Source organism: Anabrus simplex, chromosome 2 (genome assembly GCF_040414725.1).
Source record: "Anabrus simplex isolate iqAnaSimp1 chromosome 2, ASM4041472v1, whole genome shotgun sequence".
In the NCBI taxonomy this organism is placed as follows: Eukaryota; Metazoa; Arthropoda; class Insecta; order Orthoptera; family Tettigoniidae; genus Anabrus; species Anabrus simplex.
The window spans coordinates 1,171,901,044-1,171,928,385 of NC_090266.1; the positions used below are offsets into that span (position 1 = coordinate 1,171,901,044).

General features: G+C 37.8%; 1 protein-coding gene across 1 annotated transcript in view; it reads right to left on the minus strand.

Annotated features, from left to right (window-relative positions):
* Positions 1–341: 341 nt before the first annotated feature.
* rut (rutabaga) overlaps positions 342–27,342 on the minus strand; it is a 1,268,721-nt gene continuing 1,241,720 nt past the window's right edge. The window contains exons 26-27 of the mRNA XM_068226417.1: positions 9,941–10,157; positions 342–3,617 (exon numbers count right to left, since the gene is read on the minus strand). Of these exons, the coding sequence (XP_068082518.1) occupies positions 3,268–3,617; positions 9,941–10,157 (567 nt within the window). The 3' untranslated portion in view covers positions 342–3,267. The remainder of the gene's footprint in view (positions 3,618–9,940; positions 10,158–27,342) is intronic.

Here is a 27,342-nt window from a genome sequence, read left to right on the forward strand (position 1 = left end):
TGCTGGAGCTGTACCTTATGAAGGCCATGGCCACTTCCTTCCCTCTCCTAGCCCTTTCCTGTTCCATTGTCGACCTATCTGTGTCAATGCAATGTAAAACAACTTGTAAATAAAAATTAAAATTAAAAGAATTCTTTGAAGTAACTGGGAGACTGGAGCAGTACTGAACTCATACAGGACACATTTTCATCACAAGAAGTTTGAGAGCTGCTGCACTTCTGGGAAACTTCATAGGCTTCCAAGTCTGAATATTATCCTGTTTACTTTTCTGTAAGTATAACTCAATGAAGTCCTAAAGAAATAAAATATGGGCAACTTTTGGGTTGAACAGAAATGGGATATTTTATTTTTGCATGATTATATCACTTTTATTCAATTAATCTTACAGAGACTAGTATTCCTGATAATACTGCCTATGCCACATATCTGCAAGATTTCTGTTATGGCATCCAGGATCTCATTCTTTTAAGAATTTTTTTTCTTTCTTCCCCTTTCTCAAATATCCAAATCTCATAGATAACATTTCCTTAAGTTTATCTCCAAACATAGTACTTTTTCAAAATCTGTTAGCTGGGATTAGTACTAATTAATATAAAATAACACAGAACTGTCATAAAGTAATCCCCAGACTGAGACTGTCTCAGCACTTAATTAAATAGCCAGTTACAAGAAACATACTTACATATGAAAGAGAGAACAAAGAATTTTGAAATGTTTAAGATAATCAGGAATCTTAGAGATCACTATACCCTGTCAGTCCCATCAGAAAATGGTCAGTCTAACTGAATGTTTAATAGTAAGTACACAAGATATTTATTTGTACTGATTATCAAAGCACAGAAGAGAAGAAAGTCTGCACAATCCATTTGGATCAGGAACATATCAAAGTCTTTTTTTTTCTTTATCATCGTAATGAAGGTAATGAAACAACACTGTATGTTTACATACTCATTTCTACAAATACTTCTGTAGATAAAATGTTGGTACAATAAAAAATTTAGTTTAAAGATCTTTATTTCTTTGGTAAAACAATTTCCTAATTCACCATTGCTTAAGCATTTGCTCTGTACCTGCATTCCTTCTTTCAATCTCAATGATTTGTTGAACGTTGTTAGTTTTGGTGTAATCTAAAATATCTAGGTCATTTAGGTTGGTGAGGCACTAATTTTTGGAAAAAGGAACCAGTATTTTGTAGCTAATGACTTGGATGGAAATAATATTGCACCTGTACTGCATATAAAGAGTAAGATTGGCTTAAACAAACACTACTGCAACTAGACTCAATAATAAAATATATATACAAGAATTCTAAAGAAATACAGAAGTCTTCTGGAAGAGAAAATTTAAAAAATGTTAACAGTAAAGAGAAACTCTTAATTCACAGATGTGTTCTTAAGAAAAATTGAAACATCAATAACACTCACTCTAACAACTCATTAACTCCAAGAAAACATACCTACAACAGAAATTCAAAACCAGGTACTAGATTGGCTTAGATAGAATGTTAACTTATACCAGTTGTATTTTACTTCAGTAAGCAACACAAAACTGGCATTTTTCCATTCAAGCTAACAACAATTTTTACTGGTACCAATTCTTCGAATTGCAGAAATTATTTCTCAGTCTCATACTCAACTGAATCATCCTAATCTGAACACAATCATCTACTAAACTGTTATTATTAATATTTTCAAACTTCTAGAAATTTCTGAACAATGGATGACTTAGAGAGAAAACTTAACTATTTATGAACATACATATTAACAGTAACATCTATGTAAACTATGACATGAAAAGAATAACATAAATTATTACAATGCTAAGTTGAAGTAACAATAAGTAAGTGTTTAACATTTTACTTTCTTTCTTAAATCCTAAAATATACAAAAAGTGCATGCATTTTCACAAAAATTAGAATAATAGAATACGGAATAGCAATACCAATGTTTTCTACAACAATGTAGCTATCAGTAGCCAAAAATACATTTCGATGCGTATGCATCTTCCAACTTCTACTTCAACTGCAATCACAATTTGGTTCTAAAAATTTAAGGACAAGTTCAGCACAAAAATAGCTGAGTAAAGTTATGAGCAAATCTGATCAATGTAATATATAGCTCACAAAGAACCCTTCTCCTACACCTATGGAACGTAATTTGAAGGATTGCAGAGTAGTCAGTGATGTGGCATCTTACGATTATAGTGAATGGTTGACCATAGTTTGTCCACTGAAGATATTTTACTATATGAAGGATGTTACAATGAGAAACAAATAAATAATAAACTTTGAAAACTAATGATAAGTACATGTGAAGAGTGTCATCAGTATTCAGAAAGGAAATCTCTAAATATCACATTACAGTTAAGTTTTATGGAGCCAAGATTATTCATTGTTTAGTATGAAGCATTGTCTTCAAATGAAAACATGAATTATTGTATAAATATTTGTGCAGGAAGCATTATGTCACCCAGGAGATAAACACTGCTAATACACAAAGAATTTTAATGAATAATTTACAATTAGTATTTCCATCATAACCTATATATTTGAAAATAACAACTCTTATCTTTATTTCATTCAAACTAGAAAAAAAAAACCCATGAAGAAACTTTACAACAAGCAACAGGTCATTATTTATTTCCATTAGTATTTCCATTTACATAACATGCAAGATATCTCAGAACAGATGTAAGTCATCCTCTATAGTTGAGATCTACTTAAACTGTTCCACTGTTATACAAGAGTTCAAGGATTCTGTTGATGTTTAAATAACGATATAACACACATTTAAAAATGTAACAAATTCTGAATTTACATTTATATTTAGATTCTTACTATTATGGCATATAATCCCCAAACTTTTAACAAACTGTATATTCGAAGAAGTGATTGGTCCATCCTTGTTCTTGTGATATTTTCCTAATAATGAACATACTATAGTGAATGCTCACATTTCTGAGGTTCAACATATTTGAATGTGATATTTAATGGTGAACTTAAAAGCACATTTCCTACTTCAAAGAACTCGAAGTTATTGCTATTATCTTGGATGCACTAGTGTTGCATATCAGTTAAGATGTACAATTCAGCATTACAAAAAGTTATTAAACAATGGTGAATGGATAAATAAAATGGGGTCCAGAGTTTTGATCGTGTAACAGGTGCCACACTGATAGGTATCGAGCTGATACAACATTAAGTACTCAAAAGTATTGTGAACCATGTTTCGATCATTTCTTGTGAAAGAGTTCTGCCAGTACCAGTCCTCATCCATCACTATCTGGATCCGTCTCACTCTTTGGCTGCCCAAAATTGCGAGTAATGCTCTCCGACATTGAACGAATGTTGGCTAAATTGATGTCTGCATCTGTAGTGACAGCTGCAAAGTAGTCAATACGATCCAAGTCAGACACTCCATCAGGAGCATTAATGTCATCGTCTGTGCGATAGCAGTTATCGTACTCTGAATCGTACAGAGCACTCAAGGAGTCCAAACTCATCATAGCATCTGAATCAAATATACGCGATGAAGCTCGAGAGGACATACTGGTATTATCATCCATATCACCATCGTGACCTGGATCATTGAAGACCGAGTTGACGTCACTCAGAGCACCTGTAGGAAATAGTAAACAAACAAGTTGATGATTGGACAGGGCACTTGTTAGATTTTATGCTATTAGGTATGGGCTGAAAAATAATTTTCATTTAGATAATTATAGAGCAATAAAACTAAAATTTTAAAAATACATCTGAACGAACTTAAAAAACAAACAAACAACAAAACACTAAGGCAATAAGTACACTATATATACTATATAGTTGCTGCACCGGCAAAACCTTATATCCCACAATGCCCTTCCTATCCACTATTCTCCGTAAGACTGATAATGCCTCCCAGCCACACATGAATATGCAGTCCATCAGAACAATTTTCGTTGTGTTCATTTTCATATGCCAACGTGTAAAGGAAATTGAATCTTACTGTACCGTGCTGTAGGAATGTATGTTTGCATGACGTATTTACGCACTCCTACAGTATAATGCATTTAAGGTTCATTTTCCATTACACAATAGCATAGGAATATGAACCCAACAAAAATTGTACTGATGGACTGCATGTCCATATGTGTCTGAAAGGTGTGACGAGTCTTAACTCATTGGGCCCGAGCCACGGAACCGTTCCGTGCTTCGTCTCGGTGGACCAAATGCCAGACCACGGAACTGTTCCGTTGTCTCATTTTACTACGTAATTCAACTTTTCCTCAAGAGATGGCAGAGTGGGTTGCATTTGTGATTTGTGTAGGGATTCTTTCTTTGCAATGTTATATGCTCTTTGCTAATATATATCGATAGTGTGCTTGGTAATATTAGTTTGAAGTGGGCTATCTCTCGACTTTGAGATTCGCTTGTAAACAAGATGGCTGCCAGTATAGAACTGATATTTACCGATATATAACCCCTTTTAGGAAGTAATGATGATTAGGAATGTAATTTTTTCAGTGAAATTAGTAGTAATATTAGTATTAGTGTCAGCAATGCTCCTGAAGAACAAATAGATGTGGAAATCGAAGAGGAAATGCAAAAAGAAGGCCGTGTTACAGCTCAGCAGGCGGACTGAGTACGGACCCGTGATGCTAATAAAATAAAATGTTTTACTGTATTTCTTGTTCTGCAGTTTGTGGTATGAAACCCTTTTGTTTTCATGTATATTTAAATCTTTCATGGTCTTGTAAGTAAGAAATTTTTCACAACATGAATCGGCACTATATTTCCTCCAAAATAATCCTAGCGCCAATGCAGTTTCAATCCAACAAATATGCAAGGCTCAATGGGTTAAGGAGATTAATGAATAAGAAGAGCATTGCGGAAAATATGGTATTGCTGGGGCAGCGACGATAGGTTCAGATGAGTTTGTTATACTATTTGGGGGATAATACAAAATGCCAAAATGAACAACTTTTGTCAAGGATGTCATTAACTAGAATTACAAGTTGAACTGTTGAAAGTTTAATTTCATACATAGGTGTAAGACAGCTCATGTTGAATTTAGGTATTGAGATATAACTCAACATCAACACAAAACTATTATCACAAAAGCAAGCTTAGCTGGATAGGAAAACAGAATTGTTACCACCGAAGAAATGATCAATTATGTGTTAAATTTTTAAGTTGCCTGATGTCATGTAATATATACAAATAAAAACTTCTGTAAGAATACATAGATGAATATGCCAGATTGATAGTCAACATCAGGGAGACCTTACACAGCACATTCCAGGAGAAATGTAGGACAGAGGATCATACAGATAAAGAAATGAGGGAATAATTTCAAGGGAAATATTTAAAACAAAAACTTATGATTTACCTTACCCACTTAATAAGGTTCAGATCTCTTTTTTTTTCAACCGAGTTCATTTCATTGCTTCCTGGCCATCACGAAGGGTAGTGAAGTCCTCAGATTTTTCTCTTCAAAGTTTGCTTTTTATTTTAATTTTCATCTTGTTTTGGCAGAATCTTTGCCATGGATTACAACTCATGATTGCGCAGTGAATACATTTGTATGCATAATGAGTAAATATTTTTAAACGTTGCGTTAAAACCATAATTGATTTGATTCTGAATATCAAACAAGAATACTTTAAAATTCTTTAGCATTAACAAGTTCAAATTATGCAATGTTCCCCATTTGCTGCTGAATAGAATTAAACAACCACTCAAGTTAAATATGTCCGTACAACTTCATGGACTCTTTTTTAAACACCTCTAACAAAATATAGTTCCTGACAAAAGTTTAGGATCACTCTACCATTTCATATTTTGCTCTCATTAATATTTTTCCTCATCTCTGCACTTTTGATACCATTTTAAGTATAATTAATTATGTGACCTACTAGTTGTTATTCAAATCCACTTGACCATTTATCAAATGTTTAATGTGTGGACTTTTTTTTTTCTTTGCTAGGGGTTTTACGTCGCACTGACACAAATAGGTCTTATGGCGACGATGGGATAGGAAAGGCCTAGGAGTTGGAAGGAAGTGGCCGTGGCCTTAATTAAGGTACAGCCCCAGCATTTGCCTGGTGTGAAAATGGGAAACCACGGAAAACCATTTTCAGGGCTGCCGATAGTGGGATTCGAACCTACTATCTCCCGGATGCAAGCTCACAGCCGCGCGCCTCTACGCGCACGGCAAACTCGCCTGGTATGTGTGTGGACTTTTAAAGTGTACACTAGTGTATTTTATGTGTTTGTATTTGTAGCCTTAACTCAGGAGGTTTAGCACCCCCCCCCCTCCCAAAGTTTATTACATCACTATGTCCTAATGCCAATTTTATAATTAACAGCTGAGAATGACCGCAATGTAGGTCGAAACTAGTACTGTTCGGGAGTAAACTGCGTTGATTAGGTGGATAATAAACTAAACTCCTTGTAAAAAAGTAAGTGATTAGATGCATTTTATGATACTGTACTGATTTTTGTCCTTCTTGGTTACATTTTAATATGTTTTGACAAAAGTAATTCTGTACACCTTCAGTCATCTAATTACTAAGTGCAAAGGTTGTAGATGCTCAACAAGGTATAACATGCATTGTTACTGTCCAAGAAGACACTGCAAGAGCTACTGTGTTTATCGAGGATGGACAAAAGCTTTGTTATGATGCTAATGTGATTGGTGCATGGTCTGGAAGTGTCCAGCGTGTTCCGAGACGACTCCATGAACTCCGTACCGATAAGGGACAATGCAGATGGGGACATTGGACGTCTGCAACTGGCAGGGACAGTTTCCTGGTCATTCACGTCTTGCGAGATCACCACAATGCCTCGGCTATCTTATTCGGCAATGTGAGAACATATGGTTGAAAAGAATCATAAATTTACAGACATTTCTAATGAAATGGAATTAATACATTTGGCCATAAAGGGAAAATTCATGAATGATTTGGAATGTTTAGAAATTTATCTTGCACAAAAAAATTATTTTGAATTAAGTTTAAATGAGAGAAGTACAGAAGATAACCCGTTGTATAAACTAGCATTTGATCATTTAAGGAACAAACAGAAGAAGAAAAGAAGAAAAACTTGAAGATCTTAAATTTATTTAGGTAATCTCATTAAGTTCAACAAAATTTTATATAATGGTCATTTTCATAATATTTCATTAGTTTATTTATTCACTGATATAGTGAATTAGGACACAATACGTCTTTAAATTGTAAGAAAAAACAAAAGATAGTGTTATATTGTTTTATTCCTTAAACTGACATCACCGATGAAGGGAATGGATGATTTTCCCGAAACATGTTTTCTTTCATTATAAGGTGTATTGACAAGGCGGACTCAAGTATAACTATTTTAAATAGTTCTTTAATAGATTCACCCCCATGTCGCTCGTTGCGTGTAGCGCAGACCTCAGTCCTACTGAACACCTATGGAATATGCTTGGGCAAAATCTCTAATGTCAAAATTTTGACATCCTGCATGGAATGAGACTACCGCTATTGGAGGAGTGAATGTGAATTTCCCAGGAGGATCTAGTGGGTAGCATGCTCCAAGGCATGGAGTCTGTCACTGTTGCCAGGAGTGGAAACACAATAGTAGTGTGAGGAAAATGGTCAGTGACAGAAAGAGAACATTAATTAATATAAACCAGTGTCCCTTTAACTCCTTTCAGCAAAATTAAAATGAAATTGCAAAAATTTGTAAATTTTGAAAAATATCACAATATAATGTACAAAGTATTCAACACTGAACTTCGATAATGATAATGTGCACAGGGCACAGTCAATGCAATGTACGTGGAATCACTAAAAACATCAGAGAAAAACAAATTCAACATTTCTAAAAATATTTGGAATGATCCACTATTTATGCTGGTCAGCGTATAAAAACTGAGGCCGACGAGAAAGACAGGCCATGATGCGCATGTCACACATTGAACGTCACGCGACTATAGTCTCTCGTGTCAGCCTCGGGATGTATTCTCTAAGCAGACTAGTACAGTCACGTGGCATTCAATTGTGATGTGTGCGCTACGCCCATTTTTCTCGTCGGCCTTGATAATAACAGAGCCATTCAATAACATTCCAGCAAATTCCACTTTGGTTTAACCCAATACTGGGAAATTCATCACAGACAATAAACCACGTGACTAGGTCCATATTCTTATAACTCATCATGAATTTTATTACAATAATTTTCTGTTTTCCATTGGACAGTGGGAAATGAATAAGAAAATGATCAGTTTTCCAAATAGTGCACTTCCCAAGTCTAATTTGTGGAACAGTCAGTGTGTCCATGATCAACCCTGAACAGCAGATTACAAGCTACTGAAATGAGATTTCCAAGGTTGTGTTACACATTCCAATTGGTTTTCTGGACTAGACTCTCTGGTTGGCCTTGAATGTCACATCTCTACAAAAGCAGACTCAGGAGATGCAGTTACATTGGTTTGGGCATGTTGTAATAAGTCAAGATATCCGTAGGTAATATGGGAGGTCAGATGTGAAAGAAATAGAAGTAGACTGTCAATCAAATGGCAAGACAATGTGAAGGTAGTATTGGATGCGAGAGGAATGGAGTGGAGACAACCTGGCTACGAGTACAAGATTGGAAGGTTTGGCATTCTTTCTGTCAATCCTGGACAACAAAAGGTACGATAGAATTGAATAAGTAAAGTCATTTTCTGTCAGAGAATGAAATCCCTGTTTGATGAGTGATGTTTTGTTGATTGTCAAGTAGCTCTCTTTCTATCTCCCAACTTCCATAAATTATCCTCTGCCTCATTTTACTCATGAATTTAAATACAACAGGTTGTAAATAGTATCATTCTCAATAGTTCCTAGTTTGTGCTATAAAGCAAATTACAGTAAATATTACATAGCCAATGCAGAGGTGACCACCATAGTCCATTCCTGCTGACCTCTCACTGAAATTTTTTTTTTGCTAGTGGTTTTACGTCACACCGACACAGATAGGTCTTATGGCAACGATGGGATAGGAAAGGTCTAGGGATTGAAAGGAAGCGGCCGTGGCCTTAATTAAGGTACAGCCCCAGCATTTGCCTGGTGTGAAAATGGGAAACCACGGAAAACCATCCTCAGGGCTGCCGACAGTGGGATTCGAACCCACTATCTCCCGGATGCAAGCTCACAGCCGCGCGCCTCTAACCGCACGGCCAACTTGCCCGGTCTCACTGAAATCAAATATCTTTATATTGTGATCTGTTGCTATCAAACGTCAATCAATGCAATGCCGATACTGCCCTCAACTTGATGTTAGTCGATTGCCAGGTCCTCTGATGAAGCCTCAACTAATATTTGCATGTAAGAACAAAGTCAATCACAAATCCTCACAGGCAGTGACAAATGATGATTATGAAGCTTTATGAAAATGAAAGAGACCTCACCTATTGTAGACATCTCAGTGAAAATTTATCCTGCCTCTACTATATTCAGTACTAATTAATTAAATGTCCTATCCTCCTTGTGAAATGAAATCCTCAGCCTATTTCCAGTGATTCGACCGGGTCAGGAATGGAATGAATGAAGCCCCCACATCTAGCAGCGAGGATAGGAATTGTGCCGGCTGCTGAAGCCTGTTGCACTCCTCTGGGGCAATGATTAATGACCGAGAGATAAAATGAAATTATATTGGAGTGTGTTGCTGGAATAAAAGGTGACAGCGAAAACTGGAGTACCTGGAGAAAAACCTGTTCCACCTCCGCTTTGTTCAGCACAAATCTCGGATGGAGTGACCAGGATTTGAACCATGGAACCCAGCTGAGAGAGGCCGGTGTGCTGCCACCTGAGCCACGGAGGCTCTCCCTATCTTCCTTGAGTTGAAATAAAATTAATGAAAGGCCCTTTCAGAACACTGCAATAAAAAAATATACTGCACAGTGAATCCCTTATGATCCAGAAGTAGTAGTTCCCTTACCTTCAGCATCTGTGAGTCCAGTTTCATTGATCATGGAGATGTTCTCCAATGCTGGATCATCGGTAGTGTACCCGGTGGACTCCCTGTCAGCCAGCAAGGGTTCTGAAGCAGCTCCCTCGTCATCATCCTCCTCACTCCACTCTGACTGACTTGTTTCTCCAAATACAGCTTCTTGCTGCTTGGCACTCTCTTCCAAAATTCGCTTCACCTCAGCCTCCTGGAACATAATTCCACAGTGAACTGGTCATATATCGACTACAGAGCTTAAATCATGCAAATTAACAAAGTATAAAAAGAGACAACTGTGGAGTTTAAAAACAATCAACAAGAGATTTTTAGGAAAAGCAGCAATTAACTAATTAGAGGCTAACAATACTGGAATAAAAATCTTATTACTGAGGGTAAAAAATGGACTCCAGTTTGTATACCTAATGGCATTTCAATTTCTAAATAATTACCAAGAATAGTAAGGTTCTGTAACTCTTGTAATTAATTAATGTTATCTGTTTTACGTCCCACTAACTACTTTTTAAGGTCTTCAGAGACGCCGAGGTGCCGGAATTTGGTCCCGCAGGAGTTCTTTTACGTGCCAGTAAATCTACCGACACGGGGCTGTCGTATTTGAGCACCTTCAAATACCACCGGACTGAGCCAGGATCGAATCTGCCAAGTTGGGGTTAGAAGGCCAGCGCCTTAACCGTCTGAGCCACTCAGCCCGGCCTGTAACTCTTGTTGCTGACTATGCAGTATATTTGTTTTGAGAGGTTACTGCAGTGAAAGGCAGTGCAGATAACAGACTGAGATGTAGACTACAGGGTGGAAAACATTTAGTAAAATAGCTTGTTCTGTGGATCGATGATGATGATGATGCTTGTTGTTTAAAGGGGCCTAACATCTAGGTCATCGGCCTCTAATGGTATGAAATGGTATGTATTTTTAATTTGTTTGCATTATTTTTCCATATTATGTATTCATAATGTAATAATTTAACTTTTACTGAGGATGGCCTTTAGATTATGCCGAAACATGTATAGATATTGTCCCATCTAATATAAATGGTTGTTTTGTATTGAAAAGGAGGATCATATAAATACTTTTTATTTGTAAAGGAATAAAAGATGACAGCAAATGGATGAATATGAATTTGAAATAATCAGCGGATCCAGCTCACAATGTTGAAAGTTAAAAATAATTCCAAAATTAATCCACTGACAAGAAATCAAAAAGGAGATGATGAACAATGATTATGAACTTAAAAAAGTCAGTGGATTTGACCCAGAAACTATCTGAACACAATAGTGGGTACTGACCAAGGGGTCCAAAATCGAGGTCATCAGCCCCTCGTAATGGTACTTATCGCTAGGAAAGTAAGAACCATGCTATTTCTCATGTAGCGGTACTAATCATGAGTAATGGAGACTTACGGTGTTCCACACATTGTAGTACTACTTACAGGTAATGTACTACACACAGGTAATGCAGACCTATGGTTTTTCTCACATTATGGTACCACTCATAGGCAACGCAAACCCATGGTGTTCTTCACATAGGTGTACAAATCACAAGGACTTTCACTATCCCTTGGTGTTCCTCACACTGTGGGTACTAATCACAGGTAATGCAGACCCACTGTGTCGCTCATATAGTGGTACTAATCATGGGTACTATAAAACCCATACTGATTCACCTTCTGTTGCTACTAATCACAAATCTATTGTGTACCTCACATAGTGGTACTAATTGCAAGTAAAGACGATCCATGTTGTTCCTCGCGTGATGGTACTAATTACAAGTAGCCTCATGGTTCTAATTCAATCATCCCCTGGTTACCCCTTTTAGTCGTCTCTTGCAACAGGCAGGGGTACCACGGGTCTATTATTTGTCTGCGTCCTCCCACCCACAGGGAGTTGTGTGTTCGGTTGCAAGAGCTATTTTATTTCACTCAAGACCACCGGCAAGCCAGTTAGGAATCCCCTATCCGCCACCTGGGATGCACCACATGGGAATATCACCTCTCCCCCCTGCTATGCCAGCGTAGTAGGTTTGTGGCTTCCGTGGATCAGTGGTAGAGAATGGTCCCTGGATTCACAGATAACAGGTTCAAATCCAATGGAGGGCGACAAATAGTCTATTTTACAATCCATGTTGCACGAGGTCAGCATGTGAAAGATCTTTAGAATAATGGACGGGTTATTCACCGTCTTCTTCCCAATTACCTGACATTGTCACCTAACTTTTGTAATGTTAAAGAGAACAAAATATAAAATTTCTCTGAATCTCACAAGAATATGGAACAACATTCAAATTTACACAAAAAAATCAATCGTTGATGAGGTACGCAAGTTGTGATTAAGAGACGTGAAGCAATGTGATGTTTATTTTGTCGATGGACCAGCAGGTACTGGTAAAACATTTGTTTATCTCTACTTAATAAATAACTGACACTGATTATGTTGTAACATTATATCAGTAGCATAGATTGTTGTAGCTGTAATGCTATTACCCAGAAGATAAACTCTTCATAGCTATTTCCAATTCCCTCTCAAACTGAATGAATCATTGGTATCTTCTTTAAGACTGAACAGTATGGAAGCAAAAGCAACAGATTCTTCCAAACTGATTATCTGAAATGAAGCTACAATGGTTACTGGAAACACGCTATGGATTTTCATTTTTATTTTTCATCTCATATAGCAAAAATATTTGAAAGGGTACTAGAAAAGAAAATGAGAAGAAAGGTGGAAGGACAGTTACAAGAAGAGCAATATGGCTTTCCACATGAAAGACAACAGAACACCCCATCTTCACTATGAAGCAGTTAATGAAAAAACATTGGGAATATAGAAGATATATGTTGACAAAATTCCTTGATTTAGGAAAGGCTTACAATTGCACCCAGAGCAAACGTATGGAAAGTAATGCAACAGAAAGATTTGGAAAACAAGTGATAGAATATGTGGAAGCAATGTACAAAACTTGTTGCAGCTGCAGTGTCCAGACACATGTCGGAGGAATAAAGTGGTTTTGGAATAAAATGGACTATGACAAGGAAGTGTGCTATCACCACCATTATTCACGAAAGTTATGAATGAAATTGTGAAGAAGACAAAGGTAAAATATGTGGACAGGGAGCTGCTTTCTGCAGATGATATTGTGGTGTGGGGAAAAAGAGGAGAACTAGAAGGGCAACTCAACATGTTGAGTGAGATTACTGAAAATTATGGAATGAAAATCAGCATGGAAAAGGTCAGACAATGATGTTGACTGAAGGACAAAGGGAAGGGTATTATAAAAGATGTAACAAAACCTTGAAATTGTGGAGAACTTCAAATACATGGGAAGCGAACTGATGCAGGATGCAGGACTGGACATGGAGATCAGTAAAAGGATTCAACAGGGAAATGCATTTTACCAGAATGTGGAAAAACATGGTGTGGAAGAAGAAAGTACCAATGAAGTGTATAGAGGTGATGTATAAGATGTACTACTGCCCAACACTGACATATGTAGCCAAGACCTGAGCAATGACAAACATTTTTTTTTTTGCTAGGGGCTTTACATCGCACCGACACAGATAGGTCTTATGGCGACAATGGGATAGGAAAGGCCTAGGAGTTAGAAGGAAGTGGCCATGGCCTTAATTAAGGTACAGCCCCAGCATTTGCCTGGTGTGAAAATGGTAAACCACGGAAAACCATCTTCAGGGCTGCCGATAGTGGGATTCGAACCTACTATCTCCCGGATGCAAGCTCACAGCCGCGCGCCTCTACGCGCATGGCCAACTCGACAATGACAAAGACAGGAGAATAAAATCTAGGCCTGTGAAATTATATTTTTATGATGATAGGAAAGACAATAAAGGACAGAGTAGGAAATGAGGACGTCAAGAAGGAAATCAGAGTGGAAAAGCTTTACGACAGAATGGAGAGGGATAAACATAGATGGTTTGGACGTGTTAACACTATGTGCCCGGTGGTAGTAATATTACTACCATGCAGCGTGAGCCTAAGTGCCGCTGTTAGTAATACTATGATAGTCACTGGTGGTGCAACCTAGGGACGATGTTTCATAGCCATGTGCGCTCAGATAGATCTTACGTAATTGCTGACATATGTACTCCTCGCATGTTCCGGTTAGATAAGCTCAAATTTATGCACGTGTGTTCCAGTGATGGATTATATTACTTCACAGATTTAGAATGAAAGTGTAGTGAGTCAAAAGTCTGCAATCATCTCTCGAGTAGTCGATTTATACTGTATATTGAGATACGGATATGCATGTATATGCTGAGCACTGCACATGATGATGACATGATTGAAGTACCTGGAACAAGAGGGAGCTAACAGAAATACAAACCATCAGTAGTAGTGGACTATAACAAATTCAAAATTGGTGTTGATAAGTCCCACCAATTGCTGGCATGTTATACATTCACAAGGAAGTCGAAGTCGATCAAGTGGTGGTGGAAAATATTATTCTTCCTTCTGTTTAATCGTACCAGAGTGAATGCCTATATCTGTACCGTAAGGCTTCTTCACAAAAACTTACCCCTATAGAAATGTTGTGAACGTTCGGTGGATGATTTGGTGAATAGTGTTAGAGCTGAAATTACTGAAGAATCACGAGCATCATCTAGGGTAAGGCTAGTAGGTGAAGATCATTTTCCACAGAGAATACCTGCAGTGGGTGTGAAGAACGAAGGACACGTGCAGCGTACATACAAGGTTTGCTACAGCAAGTCCAATCACAACACCGGCCAGGCTGTGAAGAAAATGATGACCGTATATTGACGTAAATGTGACGTACGTCTTTGCATAGGAGAATGTTTTGAGTGTTACCATACCAAAACTAGGTATTGGTAATAACAATGTGTAATTCTGTTGTTCAGTGACTGAAAACTATTGAACTTTTCTGAGTGAATTAGAAATTCAAGTGTGTGAACAAGGATAACAGAATGTACCAATATTGTAGCCTGAGTTTCTTTCCAATGCTAAATGTAAGCATTTTTGAATTGATTTCATGTGATAGTCCACTTTATCTAGAATATGTATATACAATTGTTTATTTATATTGCACAAACTGATAGAACTGTGATTTTTTCTGAGAGTTTAAAATACAAGGTTGTGAAGCTATCCTGACTCGTCCCAGCCCATAGTGTTAAGAGAATGGTAAAAGAAAGGATGCTGAAGCAGATGACTGAGACCCAGACTAAGGTGGTTGATAATGATCGAAAATAGCATAATTAGAAGAAACCTGGATTCTCTTTTCAGACAATGGCAATTTCCAATTTGTATGACTACTATGAAAACCAGGAGCAAACCCCTGATACAGTATATCTATATCTGCTAGAGCCTGTCTATGAACATGGGCAGCTGCATGTTGCTCTGTCCTGTGCTCGACATTTTGAGAAGAGAAAAAGCCCCAAGGCAACATACTTTTGTACATTGTGTATAAAGAGATTCTAGTACAAAATATATATTTCTTGAAATATATTAATCTCCATCCCCATCTTACTTCTAGTAGTTGCCACTAATCATAGCATGGCCAATCAAAAAAATGTTTAACCCCTTCAGTGGCACGCCCGAGAAATTCTCGGGTGGCGCACGCCTGCCCATAACGTCACCGCCCGAGAAATTCTCGTTTAGCTGCAGTGTTCATTTCGCAATCGCCCAATAATTTCTCGGGTGCTCTAATCGCTTTGGAAAATGTTTTCAAGCATTCCCAACAAATGGCGGGAGGATTTCCAGCTGTATTCACGAAGCGTCTGGCCTAAAATATGCCTTATCTTTTCTACTTTACATATACAACCTCTGGCCAGCTGACGAGGTAAACAGAAATGGCGAGCGCGAAACGGAAGAGAAGTTTGTCTGAAGACAAAATAAGGAACTACATCAAAGATGAATCTCTAAGTGACATTAGTATTTCTGATAGTAGCTATAATGGTACTATTGATTCTTCAGATGATGACCTCAGTAATTGTAGTGAAAGTGAAGAAGGTATTACGTCAGAAGCTAAGGTGATGGTAGATGTTGAATAGACATTCGTTTGGAAAATGTGTAAGCCTGGGGATAGTGCGCGACCTAATATTATTCCATTTACGGCAAATCCTGGTGTGAGGATTATCAGAGGTGAGTGCGATTGACTGTTTTGAACTGATTGTAACAGATGAAATTGTAAATTTGACAGTGCCCGAAAAAATTCGTTGGCCCTATTCTAAAATTGCATTGAAAAACTTATAAATAAATCTCCGCATGGAAGGGCACAGTTTTGGAAAAAATAAACTCTTACAAAATTTGGCAATTGATTGCGTTAGTGTTGCTGATGAGAATAATACAAAAGCATGAAATAAGAATGTATTGCTCACAGGACAGTATAGGTCCTACTCAAAACACCAGTGTTTTATGATTTTTATGAAACTATATCATAGGCCTACTGTAATAAAGTGTTAATAGAGTGTAAAGTAAGATTTTATTAACCTTGAATAATATATGAATGTGTTCCCTTAATAATTGTTACTCATTCCTTGCTTCCTAAAAATAAATAATTTCCTCCGAAAAACCTCACTTTTCTGGCACAGGAGGTCTCCCAAAACCCGCCACCGAAGGGGTTAAATTAATCATCATACATTTCTGTACCTGATAAAGCTTATTTTGGTTTCAAGATGTGATGAATTAACTGGTCAATAACTATAGCACTACTACTTATTCCTGGACTTCTTCTGAATTTATTGAGATCAGTACTTTATGTAGATATGGCCCAGTTTTATAGCTAGATGCCCTCCCTATCACCAACCCTGCGTGGAAGGATGTATTCACTATTGCATGATTCTGTGATGGTTGGTAATGTGGTATGTTAACTGCAGATGAAGGGAAGTGTATTAAGATGAACACTAAGACCCAGTCCTCGAGCTAGAGGAATTAACTCACTGGCTGTTATAGTTTCTGAGTACACAAATTCTCCTGTGTACAATCCACTAGCACTCAATGCTGTTTGTGCTTGTACCTATGATGACTGAATAAGCCAATTTCAGCGTGAAACATGCATCCATACATATGGACGGCGTGGACAAGTGTGCATCTAACGGAGTAGGCGCACTTATCATTTAGCCACTTCAAGCCTGCGACATTCCTGCCCAAACAGTTCAACAGCAGTAGAGGTGGCTTGGCACAAAAGGAGCGATCCTTGGCAAGTATGTCCCAGGTTTGAGGGCTGATATTTGTGAACAGAATAGGTAAGGGATGAGGGGAAGATCAAAGACCTTAAGCAAGTTTACCAAGACAAGAAACTTAGAGTTAAAGGAGTAGTAGAAGAGAAGATAAAGTGCTGGGAGAAATTTACTCAAAAACTGAAGGAAGACAGCAGAGGCAATATGAAACTATTGTTCAGAGTGATCAAAAACAAAAGGAATTCAGGTGAAACCATCAAAGCAATTGAGGATTGTAATGGAAACCTGGCCAGGAAAGAAGAGGACATCAGAGAGGTTTTGGGGAATCATTCTGATCACCTACTGAATAGGACAGAAGCAGATCAGAGAACAAAAGAACCAGCTGTTGAAACCTGCACAGAGGAACCTCCCATTAAATGGGCAGAAACAGAAGCAGCCGTTAAGAAGATACTGCAAGGGAAATCCCCAGGAATCGATGAAGTCTTCATGGACGTGATTAAAGCAGCAGGAGTCCAGGGTTTACAGTGGCTACACAGAGTGCTCAATGCAGTTTGGAAAGATGGCAAGATACCTACTGATTGGAGTAAGGATGTCATTATCCCCCTGTTTAAGAAGGTTTTTTTTTCCAATTTGTTTTACGTTGCACCAACACAGATAGGTCTTATGGCAATGACTGGATAGGAAAGTCATAGGTGTAGGAAGGAAGCAGCCGTGGCCTTAATTAAGGTACATTTGCCTGGTGTGAAACTGGGAAACCACAGAAAACCATCTTCAGGGCTGCCGACAGTGGGGTTCGAACCCACTATCTCCCGGATGCAAGCTCACAGATGTGCGGCCCCCCCATGGCCAACTCGCCCGGTTGTTTAAGAAAGGAAATCACCAAAAATGCTCTAACTACTGGGGAATAACAATCCTTTCTCATGGGATTACGATTCTTGAGAAAATCTTAGAGAGCAGATTGCAAGTCATCTTAGAGCCACAGTTTGAAGAGGAACAGTATGGATTCAGGCCTAACAGGTCCACAACAGACCTAATCTTCAATGTCCATATGTTAATGGAAAATATTGGGAAAAAGGCAAGGATCTGTTTATGGTTTTCCTTGACATTGAGAAGGCATATGACAGAATTGTAAGACAGAAGATATGGGAATGTCTGAGGAAAAGGAATGTGCCAGAGGGACTGGTGAGGGAGGTTCAGATGCTGTATGAGAACTGTACCAGCTATGTGCGATTGGGTGACTGACATTCATCCTGGTTCAAGACAAAGTGGAGTCCAGCAAGGCAGTGCATTATCCCCATTATTGTTTATCACCATCATGGATGACGTAATGAACTAAATGCAATGGCCTTCACTGATGATGTTATGATCTGGGGAGAAACTGAGGAAGAAGTACAGTCAAGACTCAATGAATGGAAGGTTAAGTTCCAGGAATTCAATCTCAAGATAAGCGAACTCAAAACAGTAGTGATGGCAATAAACAGAGAGGGATGACCAGCGAACATCATGCTAGGAAACTATCATTAGAAAGTGTGGAAAGCTTTACATACCTCGGCAATGCAATACCTCGAGATACACTAGCCACAAAGGAGGTGGCAAATAGAGTGCAGAAGAGCTTTCACTTTTACCAGCAAGTTCGAACACTTCTCTGGGATACCAAAGTACCAACGAAATCAAAGCTGGTGATGTTCAATCAGTACTTCATACCAATCTTAACCTATGGTATTGAAACCTGCACCCTCACTAAGAAAGACTTATCAAGGTTGCAGGAATCCTAGATGAAGTTCCTTAGGTCCACAATTCAAAAACCCAAACTGGACAAGTTAAGGAATGATGTGGTTAGGAAGGAAGCTGGGATTGTTACATCATTTATAGATCGGGTCAGCATGTCCAGACTGAGGCGATTTGGGCATGTAATGAGGATGGAGCCAACAAGGACAGCATATGTTAACTTGGAGAGACACGTGGAAGGGAAACAGATGGTGAGAAGACCAAGAACCCACTGGATGGACATCGTAAAGATAGACATTGCAGATCGGGGAAGGATACTGAAGAGGTCATTAACAACAGACCGTATCTCAATAAGACAGAATGGAAGAGGCTCGCCAACAGTACCCGGGAAACTGGAATGGTAAAATGATGATGGTTTTTTTAAGCTGGCTTTTATAATGTTTCAAACATGCACCATGGGGTGTTGTGCCTGAGGGAAGTTCACCGTACATAAATTGGCTCATACGGCCCAGTCCACCACAGCCAATGGCCAATGATAGAGGCTTCTACACTGTTTATGCATGATTTCTCAAAAACTGAAAGTTTGTAGCCAGGATCCTCCCATTTGATATTTAAGACTGGATGAAGTTTCTGCTGATGAAAACATTCAAGTTTCTTGATGCCACGGCGGAACAGGGTCCAGGTTTTGCATCCATAGAGTAATGTTATGCTTTATACACCATGAGTTTCGTATGACCTGTTAGGTCTTTATTCCTAAGACCTGCTTGGATAGCTGACTAAATGCCAAATGAGCAGCAGGGAGTCTGTTTTCCACATCCTCTTCATAGCTGCATTGTTTAGACAAGATGCTCTCAAGGTATGAGAAGTGTTCTTCCTGCTCCAAAATGATGACAGACACTGAGCACTGCAAAGTTATTCCCTGAGGCAGGTTGGGCAAAAATCTCTAATTTTTGAGCATTTTTGTGCATTGATGGTGAGGCCATAACTATCATAGGTGCTCTTGAAACTATTGACCGACTGCTGCAGCTCCTCAGGGGTAAGAGCACATGATGCAGTACCATCAGCATACTACAGTTCAGTTATCCTCCTCACATGAATTGAGTGACGTGAATTAAGTCTCGTCAAGTTTAAGAGACTCTCATCAAGACGATATCTTAAATCAATTCCTGATGTGTTGGTACATGATGAATCACAAAGTATAGCAATCACATACAGAGCAAAGAGCATTGGGGTAAGTACCGGCCCTTGCTTCAATCCATGTCTGATAGGAAAAGCATCAGAGATGTTTTTCTGATGGAGAACCTGACCGGGGCATACCACATGGGGTACTTGAACCGGGCCAACAAAGCCCTCAGGGCAACAAAAGTGTCTCAACACTGCGCACATAGCAGGCCTCAGGACAGAGTTAAAGGCCTTTTCCACATCATACAACACCAAGTAGAAAGGTTGCAGCTGTTATCTGCATTTTTCTTGGAGTTGCCATGCATTGGAGATCATGTCAATTGTCTCTCTTGAGGCATGGAAACCACACTGAGATTCGGGGAGAATCTTCTCAGAGACAACCAGGAGACAGCCAAGTAGAATCCTTGCAAGAAGTTTGCCAGTTATTGACAGCAGGGATATACCATAACTGCAAACTACTTTCCTGAATATGGTGACAATAATAGCATATCTTAGGTCACCAGGTACAAGGTTTTCCTTATAAAACCTGACCACTTGCATGCAGCTGAGCTGAGGCTGGCTAGCTGGCTTCCTCCCACACCTGTAGCCCATCTGGCCACAGCTGGCCTGTACTCTTTGATTTTTAATTTTGTAAATCTGCATATACAGTATAAGAAACTAAACTGAACTCTTACCTCATAGCAAATGCTGGAAATGTATTGCTTCCACAGCTAAACAGGTATTGTACCCAATAAGCACATTTTGATTGACACAATTTAGCTCAGCTACTGTAATGTTTCTTACTGCAGTTGGTATGTTATCTGTATGTTCCTCCAATGTGCGTGGATTTGTTTGGTACACTTTGTCCTTCAGGGTACCCCACAAATAAAAATCACAGACTGTTAGATGTGGGGAGTGGAGGGCCATAATCTAGCACTAACCACTATCTTCAAATAACTCCATGAACTCCTCTGATGTATGAGCAGGGGCAGCAAGCAGTACCTTATGTGCTGAAGAGCTGCACCATATTGCCTATTTGAAAATAAATTACCTTAAAAATATTGTCTACAATCAAATACAGTGCATTGAAAAAGACATTAGCCAAAGAACAGGAAATAATTTAACTCCCCTTACAACCACGTAACTAGTCGTGTGCTCCATGTCGGATGCTGTGCAGATCACAGCTCAGCAAGAATTTCTAAGCGTTTTGCCAGAAAGCAGGAACTCTACCTTTGCATGCCCAACTTTTTCGATGTGCTGTGGAAACAACAGCCAAGATCGCCAAGACATCACTTCACAGCGAGTCTTCATTCGACCATTAGTCACACTTGCACTTCAACCGAATGTCAACGTGGCAGGTGGCACACTCTTGACTCAGCGGTAGTATTTAAGAGGAGATCGCTCAGAGCAAATGGGAAAACAAAATAATGTAGTGGTAGCCATCAGCTGTTCCTGCCAGGTCTTTAAATACTCCCAACTTGTCTATTCCATACCCACATTTGTAAATGGATGAACTATAAAAATTGTACTTTTTATGTTGTCAAAATAAGGACATGATATTGTGATTTTCTTTAATTACAAAATGTCTAGTTTATAAATTTTAATGTAACAATAAAATCTGTAATTTTGCATTACAACGTTGCTGGTTTTATTTCAATGATTTGGTAACATTGAGAAGTTCTGTTTTTGTGCGCCCACATCAAGAGTTTACATATAATTTTAAAAAAATATTTGTTTAATGTCAACCTAGTCAATACTTACAATTACCACTATTGTGGTTAAATGATCATAAATAATTGAAAAATCGTGAACATGTTTCGCCCTTCTTAACGGGCATCATCAGCACTATGAACAACTTTAAAAATAATAGTTACATTTAAGACTGTCTTACAATAATCAATCATATAAGATTGGAATAAAATGTGACAATAAAAGTTGTTTTTGATACCATTATTAAAAAGTTATAAGTAAATCTTATAAACAACAAGTTAAAACAATTGTAGATCAAACCTACATAAAAGGAATTACTTTATGGTTGAGGTTAGTGGATGACACATTTGTCATAATTGACACCAATAGTAATGATATATTGGACGAATTAAACAAGATTAACCCCAATGTAAAATTTACGAAAGAGGATGAAGATGAAAACTCTTTAAACTTTTTGGATATAAAAGTTACACGATCTAATAACTCCTTCGAATACCAAATTCACAGAAAACCTACACACTCGTCAATTACAATAAATAATTCTTCGCTACATCCTGGAACACAAAAACAGACATCTTTTTACAGCCTAATATATCGAGCCTTAAGAATCCCCTTATCTCCCAAAAATTTGAGAACTGAATTGAATTACATAAGAAACCTTGCAGTAACCAATGGATACAAAATTGAAATGATAAACCGTCTGATATATAAGATAAAAAACAATCTGTCCACTAACCTCAAACCAGATAAACCTAGCAAAAATAAATATGCCGTTTTCACTTATAATAGCCCAATGATCCACCAAATTACCAATAATTTCAACAAACATAATGTAAACATAGCTTACAGAACAACCAATACTACGCAGAACATATTTTTTAATTATAATAAAATAAATAATAATAATAACAGCAAATATCAGAATTCAGGAGTTTATAGGTTGACTTGTTCACAGTGTGATTATTCATACGTTGGTCAAACTGGACGAAGTTTTATTACAAGGTATTTGGAACATTTCAATGCCGAAAAACATAACAAATATTCCGCTATGAGTACACACATGAAGGAAACAGGCCACCATTTTACCACAATAGAGAAAGATCTAACAATAATAAAGAATACTAACAAGGGAAAACTGCTAAACGAATTTGAAAATATCTATATTTATTTGGACAAAACGTTTAATAAGGATTATAACCTTAATGACGACACGGAAATTAAGAGTCCTTTGTACACATTAATACCTAAGTTGTTGAAAACAGTTATCCCAAATCAAAAGAGAATCCCGCATATTTTAAAAATTACCAATACAACAACTCCAAACACGCCCCCAGATACCATACCTATAATTCCCCCTCCGAATAATCCCCCTCCCATATCGACACCAGTATGTACCAATCCGCCCAGTTCTTCCCTCCCTCAACTCGCCCCCTCCCTCCGCCACACCCATACAATACACGTAGTAGAAACGCCAGTCAGATTACCGCTAGCAACAGAACAAGTTAGACACTCTACGGCATTCGAGTAAGTACGCATTTTTACGTAACTCATAACCGTATACAACCACAACTGTTATTTTTGTACATACACTTCAAATGCATTTTTTTATATTTTTCTTTACAGTCTATCCAACATTCTAATCATTGCAAATTTACACAACAGAAGGGATACTACAATTATATTGATAAATATATTCAATCCAGTGCATTGTCGTGAATTTACGACGTGTATTTTTAATTCAACGTATTCTTATTCGACTGGTTACATAACCAATTTAACTCAAGAAGAATTACCATGATCATCCCTGACCTAATCTTCTACTACATGATTAATTAGAGCCCTTGTTTTGTATATATTTTATTCTTCGAATTTCTACTTGCTGATGAATACAGCTTAATATGGACCTTCACCAAATGTTAAAGAAAATGGATCCATTTCAATTTCAGACGAATGCCGTTTGACAATCTTTCTCCCAACATTAACATATATATTTTTTTAGACTAGATTATGAGATTGACCTACAATTGTTTTAACTTGTTGTTTATAAGATTTACTTATAACTTTTTAATAATGGTATCAAAAACAACTTTTAATGTCACATTTTATTCCAATCTTATATGATTGATTATTGTAAGACAGTCTTAAATGTAACTATTATTTTTAAAGTTGTTCATAGTGCTGATGATGCCCGTTAAGAAGGGTGAAACATGTTGATGATTTTTCAATTATTTATGATCATTTAACCACAATAGTGGTAATTGTAAGTATCGAGTAGGTTGACATTAAACAAATATTTTTTTAAAATTATATGTAATCACTGTCGTCAATACGGACCAAATATGAGATTAATGACTTGTAACACATCAAGTGTTTCTGAGTTCGTGAATGTTTTGTCATTGCAGGTGTTATTGTGTGTTTAACCCTGGAGAGGGTGCATAAAAATAATCCCATGAGGAGTAGCAGCACGGAGCGGAGAAGTACGCTTAAGGTAGGAAAAAATGTTGAGATCGGGAGCATGGTGTTTTAGACTGGCTCATGAAAAAATAGGACAAATTAAGCAGAAACTATTTTTAATGTTACAGAACTAGTAAATAATTTTTTATGAACTTGTAAATAATGTTCAAAGGTATTTTGACAATACAAAAATTGGGTGTTAAATGACTGATCTTCATTCTGCGTCAACACTAGATTCTTGACTATCCGTACTGCACTGAACACATGTCACTGCCGAGTGTTCTTTTGTAGATATGTCGCTAGCATACACAGCATGAAACTGGGGTGAGAATAATATTTTGGTACCACTCTCCATTTACAGTGTCCTCATGAAAAATTGGATCAATTATTCATGTTGCGTTAGTAGTCACACACCACACTCCAATTTTCTTATCATGAAGAGGAATCTCCTCTATTCAGTGTTGAATTTCAGAACAATAATAGTGTGTTTTTTGAGCATTGGTATGCCCAGTTAGGATAAACCAAGCCTCCTCTGTAAAGAACATAAGGTGATGGTCGATTGAATTTTCAATCACTAACGACAGAAACCACTTGCCATAATGCACACGTACTGCAGGAGTAACTGATTTTAAATTATGAACATGAGTGCATTTGATTTTTAATAATTTTGTTGCTGTATGTTGAGAAGTCTCTGAAACCCCAACTTTTTGTGCTAATTTCAGTAAGGATTTTCATGGAAAACATTGAAGTTTTGCACCACTTTTGTATAATTTTCCTTCTGTTAACACCGTATGTCTTTGCATGTGTTTCTGATTAATTACCGAACCAGTAGTCTCAAACTTATTCACAAGCTCGTGAATTGAAGTTCTGGAAGGAGGCAAGTGCCCGGGGAACCTCCTGATAAACTCTGCATGAACGAGATGAGAGATTCGTATTTATAACATTTACATACAAAAATATGTTACTCTAAAGATAACCGTCTCCCCATCTTCAAAAATGAATGCAGACCCTACTGATTACAGTGTGGGGAAGTGAGGAACAGGAGGAAGTGATCCAGACACTCAAGTGGGCCACGGGTGTGGGGGAAGCCGGCTAACCTTGGCTCAGTCATGCCCAAGCGAGTGGGCAGGTTTTATACGGAAAACCCTGTACCTGCTGACTTTCCCAGATTAAAAGAATTAGTGTGAAGGACCTTGGCTTTAAGGATAAGCCTTCCCATTGAAATCAACTCCGTTGGAATGTTGTCTGGTCCAGGTGTCTTTCTGGGTTTCAGTTTGTTAAGAGCCTCACAGAAATGCTGGTATGAAGGTGGCATTGCCATCCATGGCTGACGGGGCTTTTGTGGCACATCACAGAAGTAGTCCTCAGCTCTGGTATAGTTGCAGTGCAAAAGAGTTAAGAAGTGTTGTTTACAGCACTGCAAGATGTCCTTGCTATCAGTAAAGGTAGTAGGATTGTCAGCTGATTACAGAGTTCCTACTGAAGAACAAATTAGCCCGTACAGTTCTTTAATCTCTGCATAGAAGTTCTGCAGGTCTCCAGCATCACATAACTTGAATTTCTTGAGTTTTCTGTTGCACCAGTTCTTCAATAATAAATAATACTGGTTTTACATCCCAATGACTACTTTTGCACTAATGTGAGGCTGACGTATTTGAACACCTTCAAATACCACCAGACCGAACCAGGATCGAACCTGCCAAGTTGGAGTCTCAGCACCTCAACTGCCTGAGTCACTCATTTCTTCTTCATTTCCCTGATTCAAGTCTGGTATTTCCATTTATGATTCTGGAAATAGGCTTTCTTCTTGTCATTCAGCATTGATGGTGCTAAATTTCTGCATTGTTGTCCTTAAATTATTATTGCTTCTTCTTTTCTTCAAAACCAATAGATTCCTTTGCTGACTCAAGGAGAGCAGTTCGAACTGTTGACCATTCTTACTCCACATCATTTGTGATAGTTGGATTGGATGCCAGTCGCTCAGAGATCGCATTTTAGAACTGTGTAGCAAAGGATCATTCTACAAGTTTATGGATGTCGAACTTCCTTCTGGACACACTTGAGGAATGCAGAGGCAATTTACAGTGAAAAGAGATTGTGAGCTGGAAGAAGAGCAGTTTGGATCTGTCCAGCAGTTATCAATATTTCTTGCAGTTTTGGTGGGCAGAACATCTTTCTTATCGTACTATCGTGATAATGTACTAGAAGAATTAACATCGTACTGCCAGGTGATAATGTACTAGAAGAATTAACATCGTACTGCCAGGTGATAATGTACTAGAAGAATTAACTACACACAGTTAAAATCACAGGCTCAGCTGGGAATTGCACCTGGGACCCTCTGTACTGATGGTCAGTACACTGACCATTCACTAAAGGAGCCCGACTCAATAACTTCCACACAGTTAATGAATTTCTCAGAATATTACTAATATTTATAATATACTCTTAGTCTCACCATCTGCAGCATAAAAGTAATGAGTGGCTACTGAAAAGCGGCATGAAACAAGAACTGATTACATAAATGTTATAAAAGAAAATTACAATCTAACTAGGTAAGCTTGTAGCAAGATGCACATGTAGCATATTTTGTGACATTATTATAAAGGAGGAAGGGATTGCGAGTCTTACCAGTTCTCCATCCACAGGCTGCATAAGAATCACGAAAGAAGAAAAGTTAGAGTATAATGGAGAATTCATATGATATAAGGATGGGATGTTACCATCTAATCAATACATTATATATACAAAAATATGCATTCTATTTCAATTCATATTATAGTACTAGTTTCATCCTTATTTGGGACATCTTCAGCTACATTGAATTTGCTATGTAAATTCCAATGAAAACTATGCATATAAAAAGTTATATTTTTAAAATTGTCATAGTCCACCACTGTCTAAATAACACTGTATGTGTGTGTGTTGAACACAATATAGAAATGAAACATTGTCTTTATCATCAGACACACATTAAAATAGAAAAGAAATACACTCCAAAGATAGAATATTACAATGAATATCTTGAGATCATCATTTCACATTTTTTTTTTTTTTTACAAATTGCTTTACGTTGCACTGACATAGATAGGTCTTACGGTGACGATGAGATAGGAAAGGCCTAGGAGTGGGAAGGAAGCAGCTGTGGCCTTAATTAAGGTACAATACCATATGCCTGGTGTGA